At 68.7% G+C, this 27,802-nt stretch overlaps 2 protein-coding genes across 2 annotated transcripts; both read left to right on the top strand.

Moving 5' to 3' along the window:
* The first annotated feature begins 95 nt into the window (after positions 1–95).
* On the top strand, positions 96–6,582 carry YJEFN3 (YjeF N-terminal domain containing 3). Its single transcript, XM_075175671.1, has 6 exons — positions 96–212; positions 2,955–3,063; positions 4,830–4,940; positions 5,029–5,142; positions 5,571–5,721; positions 6,350–6,582. The coding sequence occupies exons 1-6, from the start codon at positions 166–168 to the stop codon at positions 6,562–6,564; spliced, it is 747 nt and encodes a 248-aa protein (XP_075031772.1). The 5' UTR covers positions 96–165; the 3' UTR covers positions 6,565–6,582.
* A 1,173-nt stretch (positions 6,583–7,755) lies between these two features.
* CILP2 (cartilage intermediate layer protein 2) lies at positions 7,756–14,805 on the top strand. The gene is made up of 9 exons (XM_075175578.1): positions 7,756–7,816; positions 9,409–9,507; positions 9,829–10,101; positions 10,363–10,545; positions 10,945–11,103; positions 11,208–11,468; positions 11,611–11,719; positions 11,816–11,973; positions 12,071–14,805. The coding sequence occupies exons 1-9, from the start codon at positions 7,756–7,758 to the stop codon at positions 14,461–14,463; spliced, it is 3,696 nt and encodes a 1,231-aa protein (XP_075031679.1). The 3' UTR covers positions 14,464–14,805.
* Positions 14,806–27,802: the final 12,997 nt, after the last annotated feature.

The raw sequence follows: 27,802 nt of genomic DNA, 5'->3' as shown, positions 1-27,802 counted from the left end.
GGGGCCGGTGCGATGCTCCCGGCGGAGGGGCGAGCCCGGGGGGGGGCCGGGCGGGGCGGGGGCAGCCGGAGCCGCCTCCCCCGGGCGGCACCGCGAAGCGCCGTGGGGGGCCGCGCCGCCACCGCTCCCGCAGGGCTCCGCCGCTGGCCCGTCCCGCTGCCCGGCATGAGCTCCGCGCCCGGCCCCGGCCGGGAGCCGCCCCGGTACCTCAGGTGAGTCCGGGGTCCCCCGGGGGAGAACCCCCCCGGACCGCGCCATGGGGCCACTGGGAGCCCTGGGATGGGGATACGGGGTTCCCGCCGTGCCTGCGCCCCTCACCGTGCGTCCGCACCGGGGCTGCTGGGGTTCTCCCCCAGCACAGCCGGGACCCCCCAGCCGGTGCCCCCCAGGGCCGGTCGCCGCTGCCCGCAGGGACGTGGCCGGTGCCGGGTCCCCGCGGGACGTGGTGGAGACCCCGGGAGGGTGACGGGGGCTCCCGCGGCCCCGGTGGTGGAGCGGGACCCTCTGCTGCCCCGGGACCCTCCTCGGGTCGGCTCCTGCCCCTCCTGATGCTCCCGGGCTCCTCCGGGCAGGGACACGGCGCCTCCGGCCCCCGCGCTGTCCCCACGCGTGTCCCCCGGGACAGTCGGTCCCCCGGGGCAATCCCGCCCCGGCTTCTCGCACCCCCGAGCCGCGGGGGGGGCGGGAGGGGGGCTGGTACCCAAATAGCCTCGGTTGCCAGAGCAACTGCATCCCGGGTCTCCATGGCTGCGGCAGGGATGCCTCCGGCAGACGCGTCCCCAGCGCGGGGAGCGGAGCGGGGGGACCCCGGTCCCGGGGAGGGCTGGTGCCTCCGGTGTCCCCCCTGCTTGCACCCCGGCAGGGGCGGGGGGGTCCCGCAGCTGAGCTGTGCTGGGGAGGGACGAGCAGCAGGCACGGAGCAGGGATGCGGAGCCAGGGATGCTGAACTGGGATGCGGAGCAGGGATGCAGAGGGGGGACACGGAGCCTGGGGTGCAGAGCCTGGGGTGCCCCGCTCCTGGGGCCGGGGTACAGGGGGGGAGGCAGGAGGGATGCTCTCCAGCCCCTCGTCTGCCAGCTCCCTCCCGCTCCCCGCAAGGTCTCTGCCCCGTCGGCAGAGCAGCAGCCCCGGCCATCCACCGTCTGCTCCGGGAGGCACCAGTAACTGGGTTGAACTGGATCGGACTGGGCTTTGCTGGGTCTCTGGGTCTGAGGGGTGTCCACCCCCACGCAGGGGACGGGAGCAGCATTTCCCCCCCCACTGCATCCCCAGGCCCTAGAGCGAAGCCAAACTGCAAAGCCCGGGGTGAGCGGGGAGGGCTGGCAGCGAACGCGCACCCCGGAGCGTTTGCGGGGGACGCTGCTGCCGGGTGGGCAGCGAGCCAGGACCCGGGGAGCCCCAGGGACGATGCCAGGACAGCGGGAGCCAGCCTGGGCCGGGGCCCAGGTTTCCCTGCCAGCAGCGATTACGGGCAATGTTCTCCCCTGGAGCAGACGCGGGGAATTCTGTCAGAACCGAAACGCGCCTTTTGTTGGGTGACCGACAACACAGCTGCGCTGGGCCCCGGCGCGGGGGACGGGGCTGCATTTGGCCCCTTTTCCTCCCCTATTTGCCCACAGGACCCTGCTGTGGGGCTGGGGCCGGACTGGGACTCACTAGAGGGCACCAACGGATCGGGGACGGGATGGGATGGATGGGATGGGATGGGACAGGGCAGGATGGGATGGATAGGATAGGAGGGATGGGATGGGATGGGACGGGATGGGACAGGGCAGGATGGGATGGGTGGGATGGGGTGGATGGGATGGGATGGGACAGAGCAGGATGGGATGGGTGGGATGGGGTGGATGGGACGGGATGGGACAGGGCAGGAGGAGGTTTTTCTGGGGGTTGCCAGGGCACTGGGGTCTCGTGGGGTCTGCCAGGACATGCAGGGGATGGGGGGGGTCTATGGGGTCAGCCAGAGGATGTGGGGATCCGGCAGCACGGCCAAGGGGATGGGGTCTGTAGGTCTTTGGGATCTGCCAGAGTGACCAGGGCGTGGCAGGTCTATAGGGTCTGTGGGTCTCTCGGGACACGGGTGGGGTGGGGTGGGGTCAGCCGGGAGGCCAGGGAATAGGGGGCTGTCTGGGGCCTGCCGGAATGACCAGGGGATGTCGGATCTAAAGGGTCTCTGGGGGCTGCCAGGACACCCAGGGGACCTGGCTGGTCCATGGGGTCAGCCTGGACGGCATGGGGTGACCCCGCAGCCAGGGACCCGGCAGGACCCCGGCCCCGTAACCCCTCCGGCTTCCGGGGCCGGTAGCACCCCACCATTCCAGCACATGGCGGGGGGCCAGCGGGTCCCCTCCCCGCAGCTGGGACCGAGCGAGGTGTGAGTGTGCACCCCCAAAACAGGAGCATGGCTGGGGCCAGGGCACCCCAACTCCCCCACGGGGCTGCGGGTTTTCACCCCTGGGCCGCCGGGATCCCGACTCCGGCTTCTCCCGGGGGCCAGATTTCACCGTCCCTTCCATACCAAGCGCGGCAGCAGCGGCGCGCTGGATCCGGCACACGCTGTTCCCATCCGCGGCGCAGGTGAGCCAACAGATGTGAGCAATTATTGTCCAATTTGGAGGCTCCCCGGCCCTGCCAACTTTTGGGCTCGGCAGCAAAGGAACAACCGCAGCATTGTTCGCCTTTATATAACAGCCCGATCCCCGCGAGCCCGGGGCCGCTGCCAGGGCCATGCCTCGCACAAAACGCAGCCCCCACCCTGCGGTGCCAGGCCCCTGAATTTGCCGGCCGTGCACGTCCCAAGCCCCGAGCCACTGGCTGTGCCCACCCTGAGCCCTGCGAGCCCCCAGCCCGCTCACCCGGCACCCTGAGCATCCCCTGCCCCGCACCCTGGTGACCCCTCGGTGCCAGGGGTGGGGGGACGTCCCCATCCTCACTGCTGTCCGCTCCCCCCGCAGCAAGGCGGAGGCGGAGGCCATCGAGAAGGAGCTGCTGGAGGATTACCGGTTTGGGCGGCAGCAGCTGATCGAGATCTGGGGACACGCCTGTGCCATGGCCGTGACCAAGGTGAGGTGGCCAGGGGACATCCCACCGGGGCTGGGGGCTTCGCTGCCGGCTGCTCTCCCCCCCTCGTCCCATCCTGTCCCCCTGTGTGGCTTTTCCCACCCCCGGCTGTGGTCACCCTCCTGCCCCAGACCAAGGTGTGGGGACAGGGGACAAGGGACAGCCAGGGCTCGTGGCAGAGCCCAGCGGGAAGCGATGCTCTGGCCGTGCCAGGGCTGCAGCCTCTCCCTGGGGGGGTATTTTTGCATTCCTCAGCCACCCTTCATGATTTCCCCTGGGGTGAATCGGGCTCACCCGGGGCCGGGGTCACACCGCCGGGGGGGGGATGCTGAGCCCTTCCCCGGGGTGTCGGTGCTGCCAGGCACCGGCTGCCCTTGCTGTGTGCGGGGAGGAGGGTGCTGGGGGGCTCCCCAGGGCTCCCCGTGCCCTGGCACTGCCCTCCTCTTGCTGGGAGCCCCGGGTGCTCGTGCTGGCTGCGAGGAGGAGGAGGAGGAGGAAGAGGAGGAGGAGGAGGAGGCAGGAGCTGGGCTCTGGGCAGCGTGGGCGAGCGGAGGTGCAGCATCAAGGGCAGCTTTGTGCCTCGGAGGCCGGCGAGCTCCGCACCCGCCGGGCTCAGACTTTCCGTTGGAGGTGTCTGGGCCATTTTCTGCCCTCCCCTCCTCTAAGGGCAGAGTTGCCTGAGGAGGGGAAATATTTGGGTGTTGGAGCATCCCTGGATCCCGGTGCTGCCTCGGGGCGTGGGGCTGCCCTCCCCTCCAGGGACCCCCTGTATCGCAGCACCCTCAGCTCCACCACCAGCCCCAGCTGGGGAGAGCAGGGCTGAGCATCCTCCTCATGGGGCCGAGCATCCTCCTCTTCCTCGTGGGGCTGAGCCCGGGAGAGCATCCACGGACCCCAGCTTGGGTGTCCCCCCACCCAGCCAGGGTCCCCAGCGTTGTCCCCTCCCAGCGCGTCCCCGGGAGCCACAAGGCAGCCGGCAGCGCGGCAGGGGCAGGGCCAGGGCCAGGCAAGCACGGCTTTGTCCGGCGGCAGCGAGCGGGCCGTGCCGCTCGGGCGGTTGGAGACCAGGAGCCAGGCTCCGTGAGCAGGAAAAAAATCCGTCAACGGATAAACAGAGCCTCCCCTTGCAGGCGGCTGGTATGCGGAGCCTGCGGCCGCCTCCCTGCAGGCTGGCGGGGAGCCCCGGGCTGCCACGGGCATCGTCCCTGTCCTGGGCATCGTCCTCCTCCCACCACGGGCATCATCCCCATCCCACTGTGGGCACCGTCGGCACCCTGCCCTGGGTGCCATCCCCATCCCAGTCTGGATATCGTCCCCATCCCATCATGTGCCCCGTCCTGTCCTGGGTGCCGTCCCCGTCCTGCCCTGGGTGCCATCCCCATCCTACTATGGGTATCGTCCCCATCCCATCATGTGCCCCGTCCTGCCCTGGGTGCCGTCCCCATCCCACTCTGGGTATTGTCCCCATCCCATCATGTGCCCCGTCCTGCCCTGGGTGCCATCCCCATCCCAGTCTGGGTATTGTCCCCATCCCATCATGTGCCCCGTCTTGCCCTGGGTGCCATCCCCATCCCACCTTGGGCATCACCCCCATCCCACCACGTGCCGTGCTGCCCACCCAGCAGCACATCCCCACCGCGGGTCCGTCTGCCCCTCAAGCCCTGGTCTCCCTGTCCCTGCCACGTCCCCGGTGCTGGGTGCCATCCCCAGGGCCACCCCGGGGGGACGGGGCTCGGTGGTGGCGCGACGTCCCCGTCTCCTCTCGGCAGGCCTTCCCGCTGCCCTCCCTGCCGCGGAAGCAGCCCACGGTGCTGGTGGTGTGCGGCCCGGCGCAGAACGGGGCCATCGGGCTGGTGTGTGCCCGGCACCTGCGGATCTTTGTAGGTATCTTCCTCCCCTCCTCCTCCTCCTCTTCATCCCCGAGCGGTGCCGGGCTCCAACGCCGCATCCCCGCTCTCCACTGCGCAGGACTACGAACCCACCATCTTCTACCCCAAACGCTCCCCGGACCCCCTGTACCGGGATTTCACGACGCAGTGTGAGAAGATGGACATCCCCTTCCTCTCCTACCTCCCCACCGAGGTGAGCCCCCCCGCGCCGCCGCCGCCGCCGCGCTCACCGGCTGACGTGGTTGACTTTATTATTCATTTTTATTCCTTCCCCGCCCGCCCCCGGCTCTGCTGGGAGCCCGGGGATGCCATGAAATCCAGCGGCGGCTGCCGCGGCCCCGCCAGCCACCGGCTCTGTTGTTGTTGGAAGCGGGAGGAATGTGACCCGAAAGCCTTGCCCTGGCCGGGGCCGCGCGTCTCGGCGTGCCGGGCTCTGCCCCGCCACCGCGCCCCTCGTCCCCCCCCTCCCCGCCTCGCCTAGGGGGGGACATTTTTTGGCAGCGGCTGCTGGGTGAGGCCATTTAGGCAGGAAAACGGGATCCCGGCGTGGGGGTCGGTGCCTGTCCCATGGGGGGCGGCCGGGGGACCCCCCCGCTGCCCACCCTGTCCCCCCCCCCCCAGGTGCAGCTGATCAACGACGCCTACAACGCCGTGGTGGACGCCGTGCTGGGAGCCGAGGCGGAGGCGGGCGAGGGGAGGGAGCCCTGCGCCGCCATCCTGGCCACCCTGAAGCACGTCCGCATCCCCATCGTCAGCCTGGACGTGCCCTCAGGTCCGGCACCGCGCTCAGCCCCCCGGGAAGGATGGGACCCCCCCGTGTGCTGCACCCCACACCCCGGGCTTGTCACCCTGCCCACCGCGGCATCACCCTGGGCTCGGCGCCCGGGCGGCCGGGGAGCCCCCGCGGTGCCCTCCCAGGGTGGGGACAGCCCTGGGGACCCCCCCGCTGCCCCCCCCGCTGCCCCGCCGGGAGCCGGGGCTGGCGGCCGCTCCCCACGGGTGCGTTCAGGGCATCCACGGTAAATAACAAACTCCCTGAACTTGAGACATGATGTAATTTGAAAACACCCGGGTGTCTGGTGGCCAGGCCTGGAATTGCCATCACCCCCCCGCCCCCGCCGCGTCCACCCCCGCCGCAGGAGCAAACAGGAGCCCTCGGCACGGCCGCCGGTGAATCCCCACCAAGAAAAACCCTGCACCCTGCCAGGATGCGGCCGGAGCCGCGCAGGGCGGCGATGCCGGAGCCGGGGGATGCGCGCCCCATCCTCCCTGCGCCCTCCCCATCCCCGCCGCCCCAGAGCATCCTCCACCCGCACACCGGCTCGGAGCTGCCGGCAGCACCGCGTCCCCTGGGGCCACCCACCGACCCTTTCCCTGTGTCTTTTTTTTTGCCGTCGCAGGGTGGGACGTGGAGGCCGGGAGCAGCGGCGGGATCAGCCCCGACGTCCTGGTGTCGCTGTCGGCACCCAAGCAGTGCGCCCGCCGCTTCCTGGGCCGCCAGCACTTCGTGGCCGGTCGGTTCCTCCCCTACGACGTGCAGAAGAAGTTTGAGCTCAACCCACCCGAGTACCCCGGCACCGAGTGCGTGGTGGCCCTGCGAGCCCCCCGGGAATAAAGCGCTTGGTGGCTCTTCCCCGGGGTGTCCGCCTGGGGACGCGGGGCGAGGGGCCGGTGGCCTCCTGGCAGGCTTTGGGCTGGGGGGGGCTTGTGCCGGGACTCGGTTCCACGCCGGGGGACTCGACCCCGTCCCCGCTCGACTCCCCCCATGCGACGTCCCCTGGGACCTGTCACCAACCTGCTTTCGGGGACAAACCCGGTGTGACCCCCTCTATCGCCGGTCCCACGGGGACGTGGGCAGCTGCCGGGGTCCCGTGGGTGGCTGCGGGGTCCCCGGTGCTGCCGCATCCCCCCATAGCCTGAAATCCTCAAAGGCGCTGGGGAAGGGTCGCGGGAGCAGCCCCCTCATTATGGGGTGTTTAATTAACAGGGAGGGCAGTGACGAGCCACCGCTGGGGACCGTCCCCACCTGTCCCAGCAGAGAGGGGGCTCTTGACCCCGCAACAGCGCCGGGAGCTGCCTCCCTGCACCCGGGGAGCTCGGTGCAGCCGGAGTTTCGGGGGATGCAGGGAATGCGCCGGGATTTCCACCGGCCGGGCTGTGGGAGGGGGCTGCGGTCCCCAACCGCGGGCGGCTGCGGTTTGGGGGTGATCCTGGGGGGGTCCCCACCCCGTCAACCCCCCCCTCGCCATCCCACGCCAGCGCCGCTGGGTGCTTTGCATCCTGCAGCCCCGGGAGGCCGTCAGGGCCATGGGTGCACCGAGCCCTGCACGGCCTCAGCTCCACCTCGGCACCGGGACGCGGGCAGCCCCAGCACACCCACGTGGGCCAGGTCACGGCGCGGGCGCCCACCGGCCCCGCCAGCCCGCCGTGCCCCAAGGCAGCGGGTGCCAGGGGAGCGCTGGCACCCCGACCCCAACCGCAGGAGCGCCGAGGCCGGGCTCGCTCGGCTTTTTCCCTTCCCTCCCCTCCGCATTCCCAAGTGCATCCAATTTTAGCAGCTTTGTAAAAACAAACCCTCAAGTTTCCCGGGCTGGAGCGGTGAGCGGCAGCGCGCGGCCGGCTCGCCGGGGAGGGCTCCTTCCCGCTTCCCTCTTGACACCGATCCAGCCCCGGCAGAGCCGACGGCCCCGAGTGCCAGGAGCCGATTGCTGCTGTCTGCCGGCGCGAGGGGGAAAGGCCTCATATATAGACCCGCGGTGCCGCCGCGCTCGCAGTCGCCGGCCGAGCTGCCGCCACGCGGGCAGCCATGGGGGAGCTGGCGCTGGCCCTCCTGGCTCTCGCCGCCCTGCACGGTGCTGGGGCCACAGGTAAGGTCGGGTCTGCCGGCGCGGGGACCCATCCGTGCCGCCGGCCGGGGGCACCCCTGCCCTCCCGGGGGCTGGCGGCAGCGATGCGGGGCAGGATGGGGATGGGGCTGAGCGCTCGCCAGATGTGCCCAGGGCCAGATGTGTGCCAGGGCCAGATGTGCCCAGGGCCAGATGTGCGTCAGCGTCGTGGCCACGGCCGGGGACGGTCGCTCTGGCATCTGCCGGTGGGAGGACGCGTTGGCGAGGCTCAGGGCACTTTTGCCCTCCCGGGGGCCATGTCACCGGAGGGACGGGGACGTGCCCCGCACCGTGTCCCCGCCAGCCCTGCCTGCTCCGGCGCTGCATGGCTGGGCACCTGCGGGAAGCCCCGGCTGGCTTGGCCACCCCAACTGCTCCATGGGGCTTTGGCCCCCTGGTGCTGAGGTCCCCCAGCTCCACGGGGGTCTCCGCAAGGTGCCAAGGGCAGCGTCCGTGCGAGACTGAGCCGGGAATGTCCCTGGTCCGGGGACAAAAATCCATCCACCTGCAGAACAGGGGCTGCGAGGGGTCCTGCCGTCCCCCAGCTCCCTGCACCTGCGGAGGGGACAGGAGGTGGCAGGGTCGAGCCCCCCCTGCCGTGGGATTGCTGCTGGTGGAGGGATGGTGCCCACTGCCTGCCCGTGGGGTGCCCGTGGGTACCCACTGCGTGCCCGTGGGGTACTCACAGCGGTCCAGGCTGCACAGGGGTGTCTTGAGTGTTCGGCCGCATCCTGCCCGGTGCCCGTGGGTGACAGGCACCAGGGGCCAGGTTTCTCTCCTGGGACCTGCTCCCCATATTCGTCCCCTCCAGCACAGCTGAACCCCCCAAATCAGCACCCGGGATCATGGCACGAGGGGCAGGGCTGCCCTTGGACACCCCGGGGGACGTGGCTGGCCAGGCTCGGTGGGAGCTGGGGGGGCACCCTCCACCCGGGGTGCACAGCGAGCCCCCCTGGGCTGGCCGCTGCCGTGGCGGCATCTCTGCTTGCCGGCTGTGGTTTCATAGCCCGAATTCCTGCTGACTCCTGGTTCGGCTGGTGGGGCTCGGTGTGACGCCGGGTTCATGCCATGGCCTCGGCATGGTGGGTGCACGCGTGGGCGCCTCGGCTCGTCTCCCCGTCCCACGTCACCCCTGGGGCCGAGCTCGCCCCGGGGCAGCCGGGAGCTCGCAGGCAGCATTCCCCCGGCACGCAGCCTGTGGACATGGCGTGGGCCCCGGCATGGCTGGCCTCACCACGCGGCACCAGCCTCGGCTGCCCCTCGGTCCATCCCTGGCTGGCCGGGAGGCTGCAGCCCGTCCTCGGCCGTGCCGGACGATGACACCACCAGCCTGGCCCCGTGGAGCCGGTAAATCCTGCCCTGAGTCCCTTGCCCGGCTGACGACGCGGGGCCGGGGGGCTCAGGGTGGGGGGGGGTCCCCATCCCTGCTGGGACGTGGTCCGCCCCGGCGCTGGCTGAGCTTTGCCGTATGATTTTGGTGTCCACGGCTCGGCGAGGGACCGGCTGGGCACCGTTGGGTGCCCTGGGGAAAGGGTGCCCCGGTGCCGGGTGCTCTCACCCTGTGCTTCCCGCAGAGCCCCTGGAGAACGACTCGGAGCCGGGCAAGAGCGGTGCCGCGGGGAAGCCCTGGAAAGCAGCCCCCAGCCTGGCAGACCTCGACCTGGACACGGCAGGTACGGCTGTCCCCGAGCCCCCGCCGGACACCGTCCCACTGGGGACCCATGCCCACCATGCCAGCCTGGGAGGTGCCATCTCCCCCCACGGTGGTGTCCCCATGGGACCCTCGCAGCAGGGACGTGGCGCACCCTGAGGCTCCCCCGCCGCATCCCCCGGAGCCCTCCATCCCCAAGTGCTTCATCCCCTCGTCCTCTGTCCATGCAGCCCTCGATGTCCCTGAGCTGTCCCCAGCCCCAGTGGCACCCCGGGGTGCTCAGGGACGGCGGGGGGGGGGGGCTGCTCCCCATCCGCGCGCTCAAGGGCTCGCTCCATCCCAGGCGGAGGAGCCGAGTGGACGTCCTGGTTCAACATCGACCACCCCGGGGGGGACGGGGACTACGAGAGCCTGGAAGCCATTCGCTTCTACTACCGCGGGCGCGTCTGCGAGCGGCCGGTGGCCATCCAGGCCCGCACCACCGAGTGGGAGCTGCCCGAGGAGGTGGGCGAGGTGGTGCACGTCAGCCCCAAGAAAGGTTTTCGCTGCGTCAACAAGGAGCAGCCGCAGGGCAAGATCTGCTCCAACTACCACATCCGCTTCCTCTGCCCGCTGGGTGAGTGCCCACCCCCCCCGGACCCCGCTGGCACTTTGGGGGGGGTCCATACCCATTGCTGCGCTCACCCTTTGCTCGTCACCCCCCCCCCACTGCTGCATCCCACCGGGTGCTGCCGGAGCTGCGGCTGCACCGGAGCCGCCCCCTCTCCCCATCAATCACCCCCCGGGTGCACGGTGCTGGGCACGTGCCCCCCACGGAGCTGGGTGCGGGTGGTGGGTCCCCAGTTAACGCCTCTGCCCCCAACCCCCGCTCTCCCAGAGCACATCTACTGGTCGCACTGGTCCTCCTGGAGCCCCTGCTCGCGCAGCGCCTGCGGCAGCAGCGGCACCCAGACCCGCACCCGCCGCTGCGTCAACGCCCGGCTGGCGGCCGCGCTCAAGGAGCTCAAGTGCAAGGGCAAAGCCGTGGAGCGCCGGCCGTGCAGCGCCGGCCCCTGCCCAGGTAGGGACCCCAGCACCCCCTCTGGCACCCACCTGCCCCCCCGGCCACCCCTTGCCGCCTGACCCCGGCCACCTCTGGCTCCTCTCCCGCTGCCAGCGGCACGAGGGGTCCCGCGGGGCCGTTGGCGTGCGGTGGCTGCCCCCGCGCCAACGCGGCAGCTCCCCGGGCAAAGCCGCCGCCGCCTGCACATCGTCAGCTTAATTGCAATAACAGAGGCCACGCTGGTAAAAATAGCTTGGCAGGGCGCGGGGGGGGGAGCCGGGGCTCGCCGGGCACGGGCGGCTGGACGGAGCCTCCCCGGTTGGGGCCCCCCCCCGTCCCCGTGGTGCAGGGCCAGCCCGGGCCGGGGGGCTGGGGGGGAGCGCGGTGCCCGATGCCCGCCTGGCATCTCCCCCGCAGAGTCGGTGTGGATGGAGTGGGGCGCCTGGGGCCCCTGTTCCCGCAGCTGCGGCAGCACCGGGACGCGCGTCCGGCGCCGGAGCTGCAAGAAAGCCAAAAAGGTGCCGTGTGCCGGCCGCCCCACCGAGGTGCAGAAATGCCCCGCTTCGCCCTGCCCAGGTACCTGCCCTCAGGGACGTGGGGACCCCTGCCCGGTGCCCCCCACCCGCGTGGCCCCACCGCTGGCCGTGGCCATGGGGTCTGAGCGCGGTGCCGCCCCGCAGCCTGCCCTGAGCACACGCTGCAGGGCACCGTCGTCTCCGCCACCGGCGCGGCTCTGCCGGACGCCCGCATCTACCTGGGGGGCCACCCGCCGGTGCTGCTGGCCCGCAGCGACGCCCGCGGGCGCTTCACCGCGGCGGGGCTGTGCCAGGGCTCCGCCGCCAACATCAGCGCCCACCGCGAGGGCTTCGCCCCGGGACTGGCACCCATCGTCTCCAACGGCTCTGGCGTGGCGGTGGCAGACGTGGTGCTGCAGAGGCTGGGTGAGCATCGCGGCGCGGGGCGGGGGCCGAGCCGTGCACCCCTCGAGGGACCTCCCCGAAGGATGCCCGGTGGGGGGGGGGAGCGATCCGGGGGGGGGTGGCCGCGACTCGTTGCACCCTCTGCCGCCTTCCTCCCCTGCAGAGAAGCCCTACATGGTGCTGCACCCCAAGGCGAAGGTGCGGGTGGCCGGGCAGGAGGTGACCTTCTGCTGCAAAGCCTCGGGCACCCCCGTGCCCAAGAAGTACCACTGGTGAGCGGGGTCCGGGCGGCGGAAAGCCGGGACTGGGGACGGCGGGGAAAGGCAGCCCCGGTCGCGTCCCCGCTGAGCCCGTTCCCGTCCCGGCAGGTACCACAACGGGACGTTGCTGGAGAGGAGGGTGCACCGCTACGGCAGCCGCCTGGTGCTGCGGGGGCTGGCGCCGGAGCAGGCTGGCACCTACCACTGCAAAGCCAGCACCGAGGCGGGCGCCATCAAATCGGCGCCGGCACAGCTCACCGTGCTGGGTGAGAGCGGGCTGGGCTTCGTTAGCGGCAGCATCATCCCAGGATGGGGCGTGATGAGGGCCACCCTAACCCCCCTGTCCCCCCCGTCCCCCCCCAGCCCAGGGCCAGCAGAGCTGCAAGCCGGAGCCTGAGCCGAGCCTCGTGGAGCTGCCCAGCGAGTGCCCGCAGGACGCTGCCGGCTCCCGCTACTACAACGTGGGTCGCTGCCCGCCCGCCCCGTGTGCCGGCAATCCGGCCAACCAGTCGGGGTGCGGGGCGGACGCGGGGCGCTGCTGCGGGGTGCGGAGGATGGAGATGCGGGAGATCCCCTGCGCCGGCTCCCTGCTGCCCGTCAAGGTGGTGGCCGAGTGCGGTTGCGGACCCTGCGCCCAGCCCCGCGTCCTGGTGCAAGGACGGGTGACGGCGGCCGACACCGGCGAGCCCCTGCGCTTCGGGCAGATCTTCCTGGGCGGGAGGAAGGTCGGCTTCACCGGCTACAAGGGCTCCTTCACCATCGAGGTGCCGCCGGACACGCAGCGCTTGGTGGCTCGCTTCGTGGACCGGCAGCAGAGGTTCGTGGATGCCGTCAAGGTCCTGCCCTTCAACCGCCGCGGCGGTGCCGTCTACCAGGAGGTCAAGATGCTGCGGAAGAAGGAGCCGGTGGACCTGGACAGCAGCCGGAGCAACGCCATCCCGCTGGGGGAGGCGAGCGGCCGGGAGCCCGTCGGGGAGCTCGTCCTTCCCCCCGGCGCCTTCCTCCGTCCCTCCGGAGAGGTCTTCAGGGGCACGGTCAAAGCCAGTGTCACCTTCCTGGACCCCAGGGACATGGCGACGGCCAGCGCCGCCTCCAGCGACCTCAGCTTCACCGACGCCGAGGGGGAGATCGTTCCCCTGCGGACCTACGGCATGTTCGCCGTGGATTTTCGGGAAGGGGAGACCGGCGCGGCGCTGCAGACGGGGCCGGTGGAGGTGCGGATGGACGCGGGGCAGGTCCGGATGCCGGAGCACCTGCAGAAGATGAAGTTGTGGTCCTTGAACCCCGAGACTGGCTTGTGGGAGGATGAGGGGGTCCTCCGGCCGGCCGGGGGGAGCCGGGGGAAGAGGGAGGAGAGGACCTTCCTGGTGGGGAACCTGGAGATCCGGGAGCGGCGTCTCTTCAACCTGGACGTGCCGGAGGACCGCCGGTGCTTCGTCAAGGTCAGGGCTTACAGCAACGAGAAGTTCAACCCCTACGAGCAACTGGAAGGGGTGGTCATCAGCCTCATCAACCTGGAGCCCCAGCCCGGCTACCCCGCCAACCCCCGGGCATGGGGTCGCTTCGACAGCGTGGTGACGGGTCCCAACGGTGCCTGCCTGCCCGCTTTCTGCGACGGCCAGCGCCCCGACGCCTACTCGGCGTACGTCACCGCCACGCTGGGCGGGGAGGAGCTGGAAGCCGTGGCCTCCAGTCCCAAGCTCAACCCCAACACCGTTGGGGTGTCCCAGCCCTACCTGGGCAAGCTGGGCTACCGCCGGTTGGACCACGATGACCCCGACTTGAAGAAGACGGCTTTCCAAATCAACGTGGCCAAGCCCGACCCCAACAACGTTGATGAGACCAACGGTCCCATCTACCCCTACCGCAGCCTCGAGGAGTGCGAGGAGGCGCCGGTCAGTGCCAACCACCTCCGCTTCTACCGCGTGGAGGTGGACAAGTACGAGTACAACGTGGTGCCTTTCAAGGAGAGCGACCTGACCTCCTGGACCGGCGACTACCTCTCATGGTGGCCCAACCCTCAGGAGTTCAGGGCTTGTTTCATCAAGGTGCAGATCGAGGGGCCGCAGGAGTACATGGTGAGGTCCCGTAACGTGGGGGGCAGCCACCCCCGCACCCGGGGGCAGCTCTACGGGCTGCGTGACACCCGTAGCGTGCGGGACACGCTGCTGGAGAACACCTCGGGCGCCTGCGTGGAGTTCAAGTGCAGCGGGATGCTCTTCGACCAGAGCCTGGTGGATCGCACCCTGGTCTCCATCGTCCCCCAAGGCAGCTGCCGCCGCACGGCCATCAACAGCCTCCTCCGGGAGTACCTGAGCCGTCACCCGCCCGTGGCGGAGAACAACCACACGGCCGCCTTCACCATGCTGGCGCCGGTCGACCCGTTGGGTCACAACTACGGCATCTACACGGTGACGGACCAGAACCCGCGGTTGGCCAAGGAGATCGCCATCGGCCGCTGCTTCGACGGCACCTCCGACGGCTTCTCACGGGAGATGAAGGCGGACGCCGGCACGGCCGTCACCTTCACCTGCCAGGAGCGGCCGGCGGGACGGGAGAGCTTCTTCCAGCGCCTGCTGACGGCCCCGGCCGAGGCGCTGGCCGAGATCCGACGGGAGATGGGGGCCGCTGAGATGCGCCGGGCTCCCCCTGAGGTGATGGACTTCGCCTCCGGTGCCCGAGCCCCGGGCCCCATGGCCACTCGCCGGACCCCCAGCAGTCGGCGGAGGATGGGCCGGATCCGGGGGCAGCCGTGAGCGCCGCGGCTCCCCCCCCGTGCCCCCTCCCCGGCTCAGCTCTGCCCTCCCTTTCCCCGTCGCTTTTACCCACACTCATTTATAACGACCGAGGGCGGGGGGACACACACGGGACACGTGGAGTGGGACCCTCGTACCGTGACCCGGGGGGACAGCGGGGCAGGGGGCCACCGGGACGTGGGGAGGGGGTGACAGCGGGCAGCCCCCACCGGCCTCGCCAGCCCCCCCCGGTGCTGCCCCTGCCCTTGGCTCTTGGTGCTCAGCCCTGGGGACCGCGGTGCCGGTGGTGCCGGCAGCGGGGCCGCGGCCCCACGGGGGTTATTTAAATAAAAAAGAATAAAAGAGGGGGTGGAAGCGAATAGGGGAAGGGGCTGGGATGGGGAGGGGTCCCCTGCCCGGCGCTTCGCCCCGAGCCCGGCGGCGGGGCTCCCGTCTGCCCATGCCGGGGCTGGCCGAAGGTGCCAGGAGCCGGGAGCGCCCGCTGTACCCCCGCCCTGCACCCCGCAAAGAAACGTGGGGGTTCTTTTGGGGAAAAACCCCGAGGAGGTGGATAAAAAGCCCTCCCGGCGCTCTCTGCCCCGGCACGGCACAGTGCCAGCTCTCCGGCCGCGGCGTGGGGGCTCGGCGGCATGCGGCGTGCCCGGGACGCCAGGCTCGGTCCCCGCGACCTTCAGCCGAGCTCAGCGCAGAGCCCGGCCGGGCCTGATCCTGCACCCATCCTGTGCGACCTGGCTATTTCGCCCTTGGGGAGCGTTTTGCCCCAAATACCTTTTTCCCAGGTAAAAAAAAAAAAAAAAAAAAGGCATTTTTTACCCCCCCCCCCCAGCACGGGGACACCCCCCCCCCACATAAGTCCTGGGGTGCGCCGGGGCAGCGAGCGAGAGGCGATGGCAAGATGCGGCCCCGCGGCAGCGGTGCCGGCGCGCACCGAGGGCGCGTGCGGATTTGTACATTATTTATTACGAAATATACGGTTGTGTGTACACCCCCCTGGCTGCTGGGCTTCTCTGGGGGTGCCCAGCCCCGAGCAGGGGGGACGCAGGGACGTGTCCCCCCCCGCTCCATCGCCTCCCGCCCCGCACAGTAGCACCGTCCCGGCGGCTCCTGTTTGCCTTGGGCCCGGTTCGGCCGGCTGGCGGCGGCGCGGGGGGAACCGCGCCAGCTCCCCGCGGCTGGGGGACGTGGCAGCCGGGGAGGGGGGGCCCCATCCAGCCCCATCCAGCCCCACGGCCCTCCTCGGCACGGGGATACGCCCGGCGCAGGAGCTGGGCACCCGCTGGGTGACCCCGGCCAAGGCGAAGGACAAGCGGGTCCATCTGTCCGTCTGACGTCTGTCCGTCCCGCCTGGCTCGCGGTACCGGGTGGGTTTTGCAGGCGTGTCCCCCCCCCCCCCGCGCCCCCTCCCACCCGCGGCTCCCGGCGGATGCTGTAATGGAACAGGCGGGGTTGGGGGGCCAAACCCCCCTCCCGCTCCCGGGACAACGGTTCCCTTTTACAACGCGGTTTGGCCGCGACGCGGCATTTTTTCAGCCTTATCCTGGATGCGGCCGCTCCTGAGATCAAAGGGGACAGGAGGCACCCGGGGGGACGGGGGGGTTGGGGGGGGCGTTTGCCAGACCAGTGGCCAAATCCCAGCCCCTCTCCCCATCCCGCCTGGACGGGAACCCACCGCAGGCAGACGCTGGCACGTTGGGTGGGAGACCCTGCGGCGCAGCGCGGGAGGGGGCACTTGAAACACCGGGACCCCATAGTGGGGCTCCCACCCCCCCAAAGCCTGGGTGCTGCCTGTCCCTGGGTGCTGCCTGTCCCTGGGTGCTGCTTGTCCTTGGATGCTGCCTGTCCCTGGGTGCTGCCTGTCCTTGGATGCTGCCTGTGCCTGGGTGCTGCTCATCCTTGGATGCTGCCTGTCCTTGGATGTTGCCTGTGCCTGGATGCTGCCTGTGCCTGGATGCTGCCTGTACCTGGGTGCTGCCTGTCCCTGGGTGCTGCCTGTCCTTGGATGCTGCCTGTGCCTGGGTGCTGCCTGTCCCTGGGTGCTCCTTGTCCCTGGGTGCTGCCTGTCCTTGGATGCTGCCTGTCCCTGGGTGCTGCCTGTCCTTGGATGCTGCCTGTGCCTGGATGCTGCCTGTACCTGGGTGCTGCCTGTGCCTGGGTGCTGCTCATCCTTGGGTGCTGCCCGTCCCTGGGTGCTGCCTGTCCTTGGATGCTGCCTGTCCCTGGGTGCTGCCCGTCCCTGGATGCTGCCTGTCCTTGGGTGCTGCCTGTCCCTGGGTGCTGCTTGTCCCTGGGTGCTGCCTGTCCCTGGGGGTTTGGGAGCTGCCCCACGGGGGATGCCGGTGGGTGCTCCCCCGCGGGCACCGCTGGCCGGGGCCGGGCCGGGCGGGGCCGGGCCGGGCCGGGCCGGGCCGGGGCAGCGCCAGCGGGCAGGGCTCTTTTCCGCCATCTGGCCGCCTTGGGCGGAGGCAGCCGCTCCGGCCGGGCAGGCGGAAGCAGCTCCTGCGGCTCTGCTGCTATTTATGGCATCGGGAAGAAAAATGGGGCAAAATCCGACAGAAAGGAGCCACGCAGCGGGGCCGGTCGGACACCCCCATTTGCAGCCCCTTACGCTCACGGCTGCGCCCCGCTCCGTCTTGCCGGATCCCACCCCAGCGCCGGCCGGGAGCTCCGGCATCGTGCCCTGGCACTGGGGGCTGGGGGAGACGGGTGCGGGGGAGAGCCAAGGGGTGGCCCGGGGCTCCCCCCGATCCCAGGGACACGGAGAAGGAGCCAGAGGCACACACGCAGGGATGTGCCGGGGTTGCGGGAGGTCCGTGCTGGGTGTCCGGCCCAGCCCCGCATTCCCGAGGGCTGGAAACCCGCCCAGGGTCAGGGGCTGGGCTGGGGGCTGCAGCCAAATCCTCCTGCTGCTCCCCCCCGGGTGTGGGACCCTCCGTGCAGGACCTGACCCCACAGACCCCGTCCCGAGGGTCCTGCACCCTCCAGCTCCGGGGACAAGGAGCCCCTTGGTCCTGACCCCAGCCCCAAATGCCCCCTGCGCTGGCCAGGGCCGGCCAGACCCGCACCCCACCCGTGTGCTGTGGAGCATCATCGGGTACCAAAATAACCCCCCGGCTCCTCCCGGCTTCCAGGCGATGCTGAGCCTCGCGGTCCAGCCCGGGCTGATTACACGGCCGAGTGTCCAAGGCTGCCAGCTGGGATGCTTTTGTCTCTAATTCTCGTAATCGTTAGCAGAAACCACCGGCACACAGCTTCGCGCGACCCACGGTGGCTCCGGAGTGGGGTACCTGGGGGGCTGGAGGGGGGGAACCCCGTGGGGACCTGCAGGCTGCTGGATGGAGAGTCCAGAGGGGTTTTCTGCAACACAATGGCTTTGGGGTCAAAACTGCCCTTTTTTGGCTTTCTCAGCCCTTTGGCATGAGCGATGCTCCCGGCTCAGCTCCGCCACGGGCGGGAGGCTGGGGCCAGAGCGTGGACCCCCTCAGGTCCCCCACGGCTTTGGGCAAACGATGGGGTGCGGTGGGTCCTGGCCGCGGGTTTCGGGGTGGTCAAGGTGCGGGTACAACGCTGCCCCGCTCCCCGCTTGCACCCAGTACTGGTGGGTCCATCCTGCTCCGACAGTGCCTGGGAGGCAGAGACAGGGCTGGAAACATCCCGGGAGAGCTGCGGGGCGGTGGGGTGCAGGCGAGGGGGCACAGCGAGGGCCCGTCTCCGTATGGGATGCGTATCCCCGAGGTGATGAGAAAGGCAGGTGGGGGTGGCCGGCGGGGCCGGGCTCAGCTGCTTCTTGTTACCCCCGGACCCCGGCCAACAGGGAACAGCAAAGCCGGGAAGGGAAAAAGGAGCCCCGGGAGCAGCTCCCGTCCCGCCCCGCCAGCAATTAGGGATGGCCGGAGCCCAACGTAAATGAGCAGGACGGTGTGCCGGAGCATCGGCACGTCCTTCGGTGCTGCCGGGGCCCCCGTGGGGGGGACGGGGCTGCTGTTTGCTTAGAACCCACCGACAGCATCCCCACATTGGGGTGCGTCCTCCCCCCAAAAATCCCCCACTGGCCCCATGGGGAGGAGGGAGCTGGGGCGCGGGCAGCGGGAAGGGGGTGCTGCCGCGCTGTACCCCACAAGCACGTCCCGGTGCTGGCCGGGAACAAAAGCTGCTCTGAGCAGCAGCCGGGAGCTGGAAAGCGCCTTGGGAAGCTGCTCGCTTTCTTTTTTTTTTTTTTTTTTTTAAATAATGGAAAATATAATGACAGTGCCTAAATTAAAATAATAAAAGGAACCAGCCGAAAAGCCAACCCAAAATAGGAGAGAAACCCACGTTTCAGGCTGAAAGGGAACAGGCGCAGGCAAGGGATGAAAGGGAAAAGCAGAGGCGCTGCACCCGCCCAGGACCCTCCTCTCAGCCCCCCGAGGGGCTGGGGGGGCCGCACTGCCTGACCACCTCCCCGGGGCCGAGCCGTGGGGCGAGGGCTGAGCGGGGCATGGAGCATCGCCGCCGCAGCAGGAGAGGCCCCTCTGTGCCAGCCCCGACCCCGGCAGCCCAAAAATATTCCCCCATGCACCCTCTCCTCGCTGGCTTCGCTCCTTTGCACCACGGCCAGCGCTGCTGCTTCAGGGGCCGCATCCTGCCCAGGCCTCCAGCCCCCTGCCCTGAACTGGAGCATCCCTGGGGACCCCAAACCAGGGCATCCTCAGGCATCCAGAGCATCCCTGGGGACCCCAAACCAGGGCATCCTCAGGCATCCAGAGCATCCCTGGGGACCTGAAACTGGAGCATCCCTGGGGATCCCAAACCGGAGCATCCCCGGGCGCTCGGCTGCGGGGGGGACACGGGAGGTGCCAGCTCCCCGTCTCTGCCATGATGGCAGGGCCAGGCCAGATCCGGCTGCCGAATTCCAGGCCGTCTGGCCAAGAGACGCTGCTCCGCTCCCGGCACTCCCTCCGGACAACCTGCCGGAGGAGGAAAACAAACGGTCCGTGAACACAGACAAGGCGGAGGTGAGAGCCCCCCCAACCCCTCCCAAAGCGGGGGTTATCGCTGTGTGTCCCCTGGGAAAGGGGCCATTGGAAGCTGGGATTTGGGGGAAAACAGTGGGAAGAGGGAGAGGGGCTGCCCGGAGCACTAACACTTGCTTTCCGAGCCGGGACACCACGGGGACGACCGAGCTCCACCGCGCTGGGGCGGCTCCGGGGCAGCCCTTGACGATGCACATTCCTCTCCCAGTTGCTTTTTAGCTGTATTTTGTAAGAGTTGCATCTCAATATCTCGCTGTTCAAAGTGAGCTCCTTCTGGAAAAAACATCTATTCCCATTTTTCAAGCTATTTTTGAAACCTTTGGCCTTCGTTCCTCTTCAGGCTCCAGACCATAAATAATAATAACAACATATTTAAAGCCTTTACGCTGACAGCTCACCGAATCTGCCAGAGCCTTTTAATTCTCCAGATGTTGAAAATCTGACTCAAAACCTTGAAGTTTGGTAAATATTTTGTGTGGTTTTAATTTCGCAGCCATTGCTTTTTACATCACATGAAGCAGCAGAATAAAAATACTAAGTGGAACAGCTATTTCTGGAGCCGGGGGGAGGAAAGGTGGCCGCTGTCCCCGTGTGCCAGGATGCGGCCGGAGCATCCCCGGGGCTGGGTTGCCTGTGCCAGGGCTCTGTGCTGGGGGTCTCGGCTCCCCGGCACAGTTGCGGTGGCAGGGCCAGTGGCACTGGCACGCAGCCGGCTCTGGAAACAGTGACAGCAGGACCCCCCCCAGCCCCCTGGCTCCGACCTGGCCTGGGCTGCTCCTGGCAGGCTCCACCTTGGCCGGACTCGGATTTATTTGGGTGATCAGATCTGGTGTCAGGCATCCCATATCCTATATTCTGCATCCCATATCCCATATCCCACACCCCACATCCCACACCCTGCATCCTATACCTCACATCTGTATCCCGCATCCCATAGCCGCATCCCGCATCCCATATCATGTATCCCATATCCAAATACCACATCCCGCATCCCCTACCCCATATCCCGCATCCCATATCATGTATCCCATATCCAACTATCACATCCCACATCCCCTACCCCATATCCCGCATCCCAAATCATGTATCCCATATCCAAATATCACATCCCGCATCCCCTACCCCATATCCCGCATCCCATATCCAACTATCACATCCCGCATCCCCTACCCCATATCCCGCATCCCATATCATGTATCCCATATCCAACTATCACATCCCGCATCCCCTACCCCATATCCCGCATCCCATATCATGTATCCCATATCCAACTATCACATCCCACATCCCCTACCCCATATCCTGCATCCCGTGCCCCCCACCTCCTCCCAGCCCCACACAGAGGCAGGGAAAGGACCCGGGAAGGTGCCTCCCCCCGTCCCCCCAAGTGCTTCGGGGTCCTTCGGGGCAGCGATGGACCGGCTGGGGTTGCTTTTCTGGGGGGACGTTGCCCTGCCAAGAAACACCAGCAGGAAAAGCATGAAAAACCCCAGGATTTTAGCACAACTCCCGGAAAAAAGAGCGTTTCGAATTTCTCCCCAACAGAAGCAGAGCGGGCGCTGGCTCGGCCCCGCTCCCGGCCTCCCGAAAACCAGCCCTTGTGGTGGCTGGACCGCGATGCTGCTCCCCAGGGACGGGAGCGGAGGGCTCGCAGCCCTTCCCCACCCCGTAACCCTCCTCCTCCCCTCGCCAGCTCTTCCCCTCCCCAGAAAACCCCTCCCGAATGGCAGCACTCACCGGCCGTCCCCTGACCGCCTGGACCAGTGCCGACAGCCCGGCACCCAGCGCTTGCCGGTCGCCAGGACCGGAGCCGGGCCCCAGCAGAGCCCCTTTGCCCAGCCGGAGGGGGGGGGCGGCTGCACTGGGCAGAACTGGGCTGGGGGGGCTGCGCTGCAGAAGGGATTGCAGACTGGTACCACCTACCCCAGTAACCCCAGACCCAATTACCCCACACCTTGGTTACCCCTGTACCCCATACCCCAAGTACTCTGTACCCCTAATTCTCCATACCCCAGGTACCCCATAATCGGAGAACCCCGTACCCCTAATTCTCCGTACCCCAGGTACCCCATACCCCGAGTACCCCATACCCCTAATTCTCCATGCCCCAGGTACCCCATACCCCGAGTACCCCATACCCTAATTCTCCATACCCCAGTACCCCATACCCCAAGTACCCCATACCCTAATTCTCCATACCCCAGTACCCCATACCCCGAGTACCCCATACCCCTAATTCTCCATACCCCAGGTACCCCATACCCCGAGTACCCCATACCCTAATTCTCCATACCCCAGTACCCCATACCCCAAGTACCCCATACCCCTAATTCTCTGTACCCCAGGTACCCCATACCCCGAGTACCCCATACCCCTAATTCTCCATACCCCAGGTACCCCATACCCCAGGCACCCCGTACCCCAGGTACCCCATACCCCAGGCACCCCGTACCCCTAATTCTCCATACCCCAGGTACCCCATAGCCTGAGTAACCTGTACCCCAGGTACCCCATACCTCAGGCACCCCGTACCCCTAATTCTCCATACCCCAGGTACCCCATACCCCAGGCACCCCGTACCCCTAATTCTCTGTACCCCAGGTACCCCATACCCCAGGCACCCCGTACCCCTAATTCTCCGTACCCCAGGCACCCCATACCCCAGGCACCCCATACCCCTAATTCTCTGTACCCCAGGTACCCCATACCCCAGGCACCCCGTACCCCTAATTCTCTGTACCCCAGGTACCCCATACCCCAGGCACCCCGTACCCCAGGTACCCCATACCCCAGGCACCCCGTACCCCTAATTCTCCATACCCCAGGTACCCCATACCCCAGGCACCCCGTACCCCTAATTCTCTGTACCCCAGGTACCCCATACCCCAGGCACCCCGTACCCCAGGCACCCCGTACCCCTAATTCTCCATACCCCAGGTACCCCATACCCCAGGCACCCCGTACCCCTAATTCTCCGTACCCCAGGTACCCCAGCGGGTCCCCTGCAGCACTGCCCGAGCCCTGCCGGTCCCAGCCCCGGTGCAGGCAGGGCCGCAGCGCCAGCCCCACGGCCATTCACCTCCCCAGGGTGCTGCGCACTCGCGAACCACGGGATTTCCTGGAAAGTCCCACTCTTTCAGAAACGAAACAGCCCCGTTTTGGAGGAAATCTCCAGCTCCCTCCCAGCCCCCTTTGTTTTTGGCCAGGTCGGGCAGGATGGAGGACTGCAGCCTGCACGGGCTGCCCCGTGGCAAGCGAGATTGGAAGAGATACGTGGCCGTGGCCATGGCTGTGGCCCTGCTGGTGCTGGTGGCCGTCGTGGTGGTGCTGGTGGCCGTCGTGCTCTGCCAGGCGGCCATGGGCTCCGCCATGCCAGGAAACAGCTCGTTGGAGCTGGCACAGCTGGAGAAGGCGCTGGCCGTCACCAACCAGTCCCTCGCCGAAGCCCGTGGGCAGTGGGACGGCTGCAGGAAGCAGCTGGTAGGTGCTAGGGTGCTGCTGGTGGGTGGGGGGGGGTGGGACCCCGCAGGGAAACCTGCAGCCCCCAGCCCTGAACTGGCTGCGTTTGACTGGTGCGAGGGAGCGCCCGCGCCGGAGCCTCCAGCCCCTTCCCTCTGCCCGTGCTCAGGGTGCGCTGGAGGGGAAAGTCTCGGAGCTGGAGCAGGAGCTTGCCAGGGTGCCCCAGCTGCAAGGTGAGTCCTGGGCGGGGGGGGGTGCAGGGGGGGTGTGGGCACGGGCAATGGCCCCTGGGCCAATCTCATCCCCATCCCCTGGGCCACCCACATCCACATCCCCTGGGATACCCTGATCCCTTTCCCTTTGGCCACCCTGATGCCCATCCCCTGGGACACCCTGATCCCCGTCCCCTGGGCCCCCCTGGGCCCCATCTCCTGCGACATCCTGATCCCTGTCCCCTGGGATACCCTGATCCCCATCCCCTGGGACACCCTGATCCCTATCCCCTGGGCCACCCTGATCCCTGTCCCCTGGGCCACCCTGATCCCTGTCCCCTGGGACACCCTGATTCCTAACCCCTGGGACACCCTGATCCCCATCCCCTGGGACACCCTGATCCCTGTCCCCTGGGACACCCTGATTCCTAACCCCTGGGACACCCTGATTCCTATCCCCTGGGCCACCCTGATCCCCATCCCCTGGGCCACCCTGATCCCTGTCCCCTGGGACACCTTGATCCCTGTCCCCTGGGACACCCTGATCCCTGTCCCCTGGGACACCCTGATTCCTATCCCCTGGGCCACCCTGATCCCCATCCCCTGGGCCACCCTGATCCCCGTCCCCTGGGCCACCTTGATCCCCATCCCCTGGGCCACCCTGATCCCCGTCCCCTGGGCCACCTTGATCCCCATCCCCTGGGCCACCCTGATCCCCGTCCCCTGGGCCACCCTGATCCCCGTCCCCTGGGACACCCTGGTCCCCGCCTGCCATCGCCTCCCTGCAGAGGAGAACAGGGTGCTGAAGGCGGAGGTGGCCCAGCAGCAGGAGCAGCTGGGGGACCTGCAGAGCCACAGGTGAGCCCCGCGCTTCCCCTCACCGCCCCCAGCCCCACACTCTGTCACCGACTCTGCCTGTCCCCCCCCAGGGACCAGCTCCAGCTGCAGAACCAGCTCCTGCAGAAGCAGCTCCAGGACATGAGGAGCCAGCGCTCGGGGGGGAGCAGGCTCCCGGCCGTGTCCCTCAGCCTCCTGGCTCTCCTCCTCCCCGGGATGCTCCTCCTGTGAGCCCGAAGCAGCAGGAACACGGGCCCCCCTGATTCCCCGACCCCCGAGGTGGGGCAAAGAGGGATCGTCCCCATCCAGCCCCGCGGGGTCTGGGGGTGCCCGCAGCGGGACCCCAGTGCCCTCTCAGCCCTGCCCCGGGACCGCCTACGCTGTCCTGTACCTGCCTGCACGCTCTGCTCGCCAAACTCACCCTGTTCACCAGGCGAGGGAGGGGACAGGGCACGGGCAGGAGGGGACAGAGGTGTAGCACTGTGCAGGGCTGCCTTGAGTTGAGGGGTCCATGGGCACTTCACGGTTAGATGATTTTTAACCAATTTCCAGTAAAACCTTGTAAAAATCCACTGGTTTGTTGCTCTAGCAGCTCTTGGGGACCCGGAGCCCCGACCCTCCTGCACAGCAGGGGCCGGAATGTGCTGCAGAAACCCCTCGGGTAGCCTCAGCATCCCCAGCACCCACCGCACCCCAACTGCATCCCCACTTAGCCCTGCAGTTGTGACCCACGGCCGGGCCCAGGGGCAGAGCATCCTCCCAAAGCCCAGCGCAAACAAAGTCTATTCTGGGCTGTGACCTGTGAGAAACCGCAGCCCAAAGCGGTGTTTGGTGAGAAAAAACCCACAGGCGGCAATTACAGCAACCCAGGGAGCGACCTGCCCCGGGGACACCGGCACATCCCGGGCAGCCGCCGCCGGAGCGGGCGAGCAGTGGGCGAGCGGCCCCATGTCCCACTCCGGCATGGACCCCGCGGTGCCCAAGGCCACCCTGAAGGTGCTGGGACTCTGCGCGATGCTGCTGGTGCTGGTGGCGGCGGTGACGGTCTCGGTGGCGGTGATGGTGTGGCGCTCGGAGGCGGTGGGGAAGCTGCGGGGCTGCCGGGAACGGGCGGCCAACGAGAGCCGGGAGCTGGGGAACCGCGTGGCCGAGCTGGAGCGGGAGCGAGCCCGGCTGGAGCGGGCGGCGGCGGCGGGCGCGCGGGTGGAGGACGCTCTGCGGCGGGAGGTCGCCCAGGCCCGTGGCGATGGCAAGAAGCTCAATGCCAGCCTGGCGTCCTGCCGGGAGCGGGCGGTAGGTGCTGGCGGGGATGGGGACAGGGGGGTCCTCGGCCACCCAGCTGCCTGCAAGGGCAGAGTGATGCTGGGGCGGAGTGGGGGGTTTCTGGGGGAGCTCGGTAGCCAAGACCAGGGTGATGCTTCATTCCCGGGGGGATTTTGACCAGGCGCATGGAAAGCCCCAGCACTGACGGGAAGGATGCTGCAGACAAGGAACTCCTGGAGAGCGAAGATGAGCCAGGAAGGGGGAGAGGCAGCCCTGGGAGAGGGGGACCGGCAGCACCCCGGGGGTGCACGGCCACCTTCCTGCATGGGATACCCCAAGAGGGGAGCCCCGGCTGCTCCCAGTCCCTCGGCACAGCCCTGGTCCTGCCGTCCCCCTGCCCGGGTGCTCGTGCCCAGCCGGGGGCAGCTATTCTTAGCCGTGACCGAGCTGCTCCGCACACATATAATTACCCCATCCCAAAGCAGCAGTGGAGGCCGGAGCCGGTGCGGAGCTGCCGTTTCTCTCCTCCCAGGTATTTTTAGCTGCGGCCCTGGCTGGGAAAGGGCCTGGCCCCAGTGCTGCGGCCACAGCCTGGAGGAAGAGCCGGGTCCCACCGCCCCTCCGGGCTCATCCGGCCGAACAATGGCCCAGAGAGGCTGGAAAAGTGCTCCGGCTTCCCAGGGCTGGCGCCGGGAGCGGGGCTGGGCTGTGCAGCCTCTTGGCGACCCGGCTGCGGGGAGCCCCGTCCCCTCCCAGGCACCGCGGATGCCACCCACGGGACGCTTGAGTGGCCTGGGGCTCCCGTGACATCCCTGGTGCAGCAGCATCCTCACCAAGCTCAGCCTGAGCCGTCCCTTCAGGGAAGAGGGATTTGCCCCAAATCCATGTCCCTACCCCTTCAAGAAACGGCATGGAGGGACCTAAGGCCACCAGGAGCATGGGGACAGCTTGGGGACACGGGGAGGTGGTGAGGAGGGGCAAGGCTCCGGCAGCAGATGAGGAGCCAGGAGGACACTGCCCACCCCTGTCCCCACGCCGCCGTGTCCCCTCTCCCCAGGCCACGCTGCAGGCCAACGCGACGGCGCTGCGGGACGAGGTGCTGGCCCTGCGGCGCGAGCGGGCTGAGCTGGCCCGCGGCAAGGCGGCTCTGCAAGGTGAGGTCCGTCTGGACACCGTATCCCTCTGTCCGTCCCCTGGGAGCAGCGGCGTGGAGCGGAGGTCACCCACCACCCCCTGCAAGGAGCCCACCCGGGGGTCCCGCAGCCGCATGACCTTTGGGGACACGGCTGTTTTGGGGTGTTGGGGGTTTGGGGTGTGCGGGTGACCCCGCTGTCCCCTTCGTCCCGTAGAGGAGCTGGCGCGGGGCGAGGAGCGGGTGCGGGGGCTGCGGCAGCGGCTGGAGGAGGCGGCGGAGCAGCGGCGAGCGCTGCGGGCGCAGGGGGAGCAGTGCGAGGCCCGGCAGAAAGAGCTCGAGGCCACCCTGTAAGGTCCTTGTCCCCCGCCATGGGGGGGCACCCCAGAGCATCCCCTCCCCTCCAGCCCCACACCCAGCCTGACCCCAACCCTCCAGCCCCCCCACCACCCTGCCCTCTCCCTCCCTCCCCATGGGGACCCTCCGTCCCCCCATCCCAGGGCAGGGACACCCCCTCACGCGGCTTCGCTCTCCCCGCAGGCGCGACTACGCAGCCGAGGTCGACGCGCTGCGGCGGCGGGCGAGGGACCGAGCGACTGGGCGCAGGTGCCCCCCGTCCCGGTACTTTCTGTGGGTGCTCCCTGCCTGCGTGGCTGCGGGGTGGGGGGAGATGCCCCAGGCATGGGTCTGGGGAGGGGGCTTCACCGCTGCAGCCAGGCCGGGTGCTCACGGGCACGATTCCCGGCATGTGCCATCGTCACCGGTGTCCCCAGGGGAGCAGGACACGGGGGGCCGTGCGGGGACTCACTCCCTGCCCTCCCCTCTTTTGCAGGAAGGGCTGAAGCCCCGCAGCCCCCCGACCCCCTCCCTGCCGGGGGCTGGGGGCCCCTCCCGCCCCGCTGAGCCCATCATTCCCAGTCCCACAGCGCCCCTTAGCACTGGGACCCAGCAGCGGCTCAGCCCCGGCCGCGTCTGACCGGAGCCAGCGCGACCAGATGAACGATGCTGCTGGTCACCGGGTGTCCCGATCCTGCCGTCTGTCGTGATGCTGCCGTCTGTCCCGATCCTTGCCGTGTGTCCCGATGCCGCCGTGTGTCCCGATGCCACCGTGTGTCCCGATCCTGCTGTCTGTCGTGATGCTGCCGTCTGTCCCGATCCTTGCCGTGTGTCCCGGTGCCACCGTGTGTCCCGATCCTGCTGTCTGTCGTGATGCTGCCGTCTGTCCCGATCCTTGCCGTGTGTCCCGGTGCCACCGTGTGTCCCGATCCTGCTGTCTGTCGTGATGCTGCCGTGTGTCCCGATCCTTGCCGTGTGTCCCGATGCCGACCGGGGGGGTCGGTCGTTCAGCTTTTGGGCAGTTTTAGCTCAACCAAGTGACGGTTTCCCCACCGACTGCTCTTTAATCAGCTCCGGGGTTTAACACCATG

The sequence above is a fragment of the Calonectris borealis genome, chromosome 28, assembly GCF_964195595.1.
Source record: "Calonectris borealis chromosome 28, bCalBor7.hap1.2, whole genome shotgun sequence".
NCBI lineage: Eukaryota > Metazoa > Chordata > Aves > Procellariiformes > Procellariidae > Calonectris > Calonectris borealis.
The sequence above is the reverse complement of the archived record's forward strand: the minus strand, read 5'-3'. Positions and strand labels throughout refer to the sequence as shown.

What these genes read in the sequence shown, in the direction of transcription:
- YJEFN3 (XM_075175671.1), top strand. Translation starts at nt 166, where the DNA reads ATGAGCTCCGCGCCCGGCCCCGGCCGGGAGCCGCCCCGGTACCTCAG. An exon ending in GAGCCGCCCCGGTACCTCAG is followed by an intron (nt 213 to 2,954) that starts GTGAGTCCGGGG and finishes CTCCCCCCGCAG; the next exon opens with CAAGGCGGAGGCGGAGGCCA. An exon ending in CCCGGCACCTGCGGATCTTT is followed by an intron (nt 4,941 to 5,028) that starts GTAGGTATCTTC and finishes TCCACTGCGCAG; the next exon opens with GACTACGAACCCACCATCTT.
- CILP2 (XM_075175578.1), top strand. Translation starts at nt 7,756, where the DNA reads ATGGGGGAGCTGGCGCTGGCCCTCCTGGCTCTCGCCGCCCTGCACGGT. An exon ending in CCCCGCTTCGCCCTGCCCAG is followed by an intron (nt 11,104 to 11,207) that starts GTACCTGCCCTC and finishes GCCGCCCCGCAG; the next exon opens with CCTGCCCTGAGCACACGCTG. An exon ending in GTGCCCAAGAAGTACCACTG is followed by an intron (nt 11,720 to 11,815) that starts GTGAGCGGGGTC and finishes CCGTCCCGGCAG; the next exon opens with GTACCACAACGGGACGTTGC.